The sequence below is a fragment of the Vicia villosa genome, linkage group LG7 (assembly GCF_029867415.1).
Source record: "Vicia villosa cultivar HV-30 ecotype Madison, WI linkage group LG7, Vvil1.0, whole genome shotgun sequence".
In the NCBI taxonomy this organism is placed as follows: Eukaryota; Viridiplantae; Streptophyta; class Magnoliopsida; order Fabales; family Fabaceae; genus Vicia; species Vicia villosa.
Genome location: NC_081186.1, coordinates 53204975 through 53208176, shown reverse-complemented (window position 1 = coordinate 53208176; position 3202 = coordinate 53204975). Strand labels below are relative to the sequence as shown.

Below are 3202 nucleotides of genomic sequence, written 5' to 3'. Positions count from 1 at the left end.
TTCATACTACTCTTGACAAAATTTTAGCAAAAAAAGTGCGTATTATTTTAAAGTGATTTTTTTATATTATAATTTTAAAAAATAATTTAAATTTTGAAACTATTATAAATAATTTTTTATAAAAATATTTTTGCAAAATATTTTTTTTAAAATAATGTAATTTTGACTATATTTTAATTTGTAGTAATATATTTCTATGGTACTGAATGTAAAAATAAATATTTTAATTTATAAAAATAAATTAAAATAATTTTTAATATTTTAATTTCTTTTTCATAACAATCATGTTAAAAAATACAAAACAACATCAATTTATTTAAATCTATAACAAACAGATTTATTACCTCTCCATGCATAAGTTCTTTTGTAGATTCATGAAAAATGATTTAACAATACAAGACAAACACATACATTACAACACTTCAATTTCATGTATTTTTTCACTACAAATTCTCATAAAAGACAAAGCAAAATGACTCAATTTTACCCATCATCCTCATGCTCATAATCTAATCTCCTAGAATTTCAACAAATTAAAAAAAAAAAAACTAATCTATTAATTTCAAGTGTATCCTTGCTTGTATTTGCGAAAAAGCTCCTCAGTTTTGGCATTCCTAAAGGCAAAACACCCAAACAAATACACAACAATTAAACCAACCAATGTAACAATCAATATCACATTGGCTTTTCTCCAGTCTTTTCTAAGTGTTGCTAATAAACCAGCTTTGCATGAGTCACAATTGTAGCAAAGTTGTGTTTGATCATTGCTCCATTTCATGCAATCCATGTCTTCACCATTGTTGGTTGGACTAATCCAATAAGTTGGGTTCACAAATGTGTAGCCACATTTTGTTGGTGGTTTGCAACACCCTGACTGCAAGAGATCAATATGAAGTATGATGTTGGAATTAAAATATAAAAGCACAAAAGAATAAAGGGTTAAAGAGGAATACATGTTGTGGGAAAAGAATATGTAGTAACTTTTTCTTTTGGTAAGAAATCTGAGTTCTTTGATTAGCTAATAATTAGTGGTTGCTTTAAGAATAATTTACTTAGTGAACAAGTAATGTAATAAAAAGGGAATTTAACAAATTTATTATAAAATAAAGAGAATTTTATTTTATAATGATCAAATTTTCATCTCTTAAAAATGAATAAATATATTGTCGTGAATTTGAATCCACACACCTGTAATCAAATATATTTACAAATACGAGTAAGCATAGGCTATGACAAACTAGGCTTTATAATGCTTATGTCTAACTAACGATTAATTTTTAAGATTTGAATTTAATTTATAACCTATTAAAATTACTTTTGTTCGGTTTGACCTTTTCAAAAGCATGACATAACTTTAAAAAATATCTGTTTTACAGTAGTCAATTTTTACCTATTTTTAAATATATAACACCGTCTTTTATAAATTATTTGAATTATTTTCTATTAAATATGCACATAAAACTTGTCATATCAAGTTTCATAAACTTTTTTAATAACTCAAGTGTGTTTTATTTAATTAAATAAAATTTTCAAAATGTTTAAAAATAAAAGAGACTATATGCTAACCTATTTTCATTCCTATTTCTGAAACTAACAAATGAGCTAGTTTATCGGGAACAAGATAAAGGGAATTTAAATCAACAATCATAACATAAGTACTTACAACATTTAAATATTTATGAATGTGTTATTTTCTAAAAATAATGATCTATAGAATTTACCTGCAAGGGTGATAGGTGTGCATTAAAGAAATCTTGAGGCAACCGATAACTTTGATTCAACTCAGCACAAATACTTGATGAGCTAAGACAACTCTTTATTCCATCCCACTTATGAGAACTTCTAACCCTTCTTCTTAGCCAAAGTGAAAAATCATCCACACGATACTCCAAATATGACCTATTAGGTTCAATATTTCCATGACCTCTAAGTGTGACAAAATAAACAAAAATCACCAAAGAAGCCAACAACACAATGAGCACAATCATTGCAATGAGGTAGAATATAAGAAGCATTGGTATCCTCCAAAAGGCTCCAACCAAGCCTACCATAGCAACAATGAAAATTAGTATCCCTAAAATGATCACTGGCCATTGTAGGATTTTGACACATGATTCTGCTTGTAATGTTGTTAGCCAAATTCCAGCACCTATGATAGGGATTGAGAGGAGTACTGCGATGAAGTTTATGATTCCTATGACATTGTTGCTCAATGCCATTTTGTAAATTTCTTTACAAATTATTTTGTTGCTTATCTAGGATATATACCATGGAAGCTTCTATAGCAAGTTAATGATGTGATGATTTGGTTAATAGTTTGGATTTTGATATATACTTTGTAGCATCTAAGATGGTTTCTTCATTTATCTTCCAAAGAACCCACATGCTCGATGCCTTTGTAGCATCTAAGTTAGTTTCTTCATATATCTTCCAAAGAACCTTGAGAAGTTGTGTACTTTAATCTAGAGACAACTCATTAATTTGGTCGGTCATATAACTTATGTAAAAGTGGATCTTTTTATTTAGACATTGATTGTTTGGTCTTCCTATAGAGATAAAACAAAAATAGCATTAACCACAAAATAAACAGTTATAGGCCCAATAGAATAAATGTGTCAATACCCAAATTTTTAAATAGTTCAATGTGAAAAATATTAGTTCTCAAGAAAAGTTAAAAAATTGAAAGTAAATCACACAAACTTTTTGATATTTGAGACAGAAAAGAACACAATGACAATTTAATATAAATGATTTAGTGAGAAATTAAAATGTATACAGAAGAGTGTTTAAATCCATATGAGTGAGAAGAAAAAGATAAAGTGATGAGTACACATATAATTTATTTATCCAATTCGATCAAACTGATCTATTCTAATAGAAAGAGTGACTATCTAATTTATTATAGTACTTCAAAAGTTATTACAAGAGATTATAGTTGAGTTATAAAAGATTGTCCTTCATAGTTTTCAAGAATATCTTCTATTTTTTACATAAGTGTTTTCCAATCTCTCTAAATCTTAATATATGAATCATACAAACACAAGGTGTAGTATAGAAATATTTTCAAATTCCTTAGATACCAATAAAGATCTTCTAATTCTTAGTCTTCACCAATAAAAAATCCTTCTATTTTCCTTTTTAAGTTTATATCACTAAGATTGAACCTTAATGATTCTCAAAAGTTACTTGTGTGTCACTCGTA

General features: G+C 27.1%; 1 protein-coding gene across 1 annotated transcript; it reads right to left on the bottom strand.

The window, feature by feature from the left end:
* Window positions 1–349: 349 nt before the first annotated feature.
* Window positions 350–2309, bottom strand: LOC131617225 (protein TORNADO 2-like). The gene is made up of 2 exons (XM_058888564.1): window positions 1722–2309; window positions 350–874 (listed from the first exon to the last, which is right to left on the bottom strand). Exons 1-2 carry the CDS (start codon window positions 2217–2219, stop codon window positions 563–565), a joined length of 810 nt encoding a protein of 269 aa, XP_058744547.1. The 5' UTR covers window positions 2220–2309; the 3' UTR covers window positions 350–562.
* Window positions 2310–3202: the final 893 nt, after the last annotated feature.

Bases quoted from the DNA above. Each gene is read 5' to 3' on its own strand.
- LOC131617225 (XM_058888564.1), bottom strand. From the start codon at position 2,219: ATGGCATTGAGCAACAATGTCATAGGAATCATAAACTTCATCGCAGTA. The intron at 875-1,721 runs GTAAATTCTATA...GATCTCTTGCAG, and splicing joins CACACCTATCACCCTTGCAG to TCAGGGTGTTGCAAACCACC.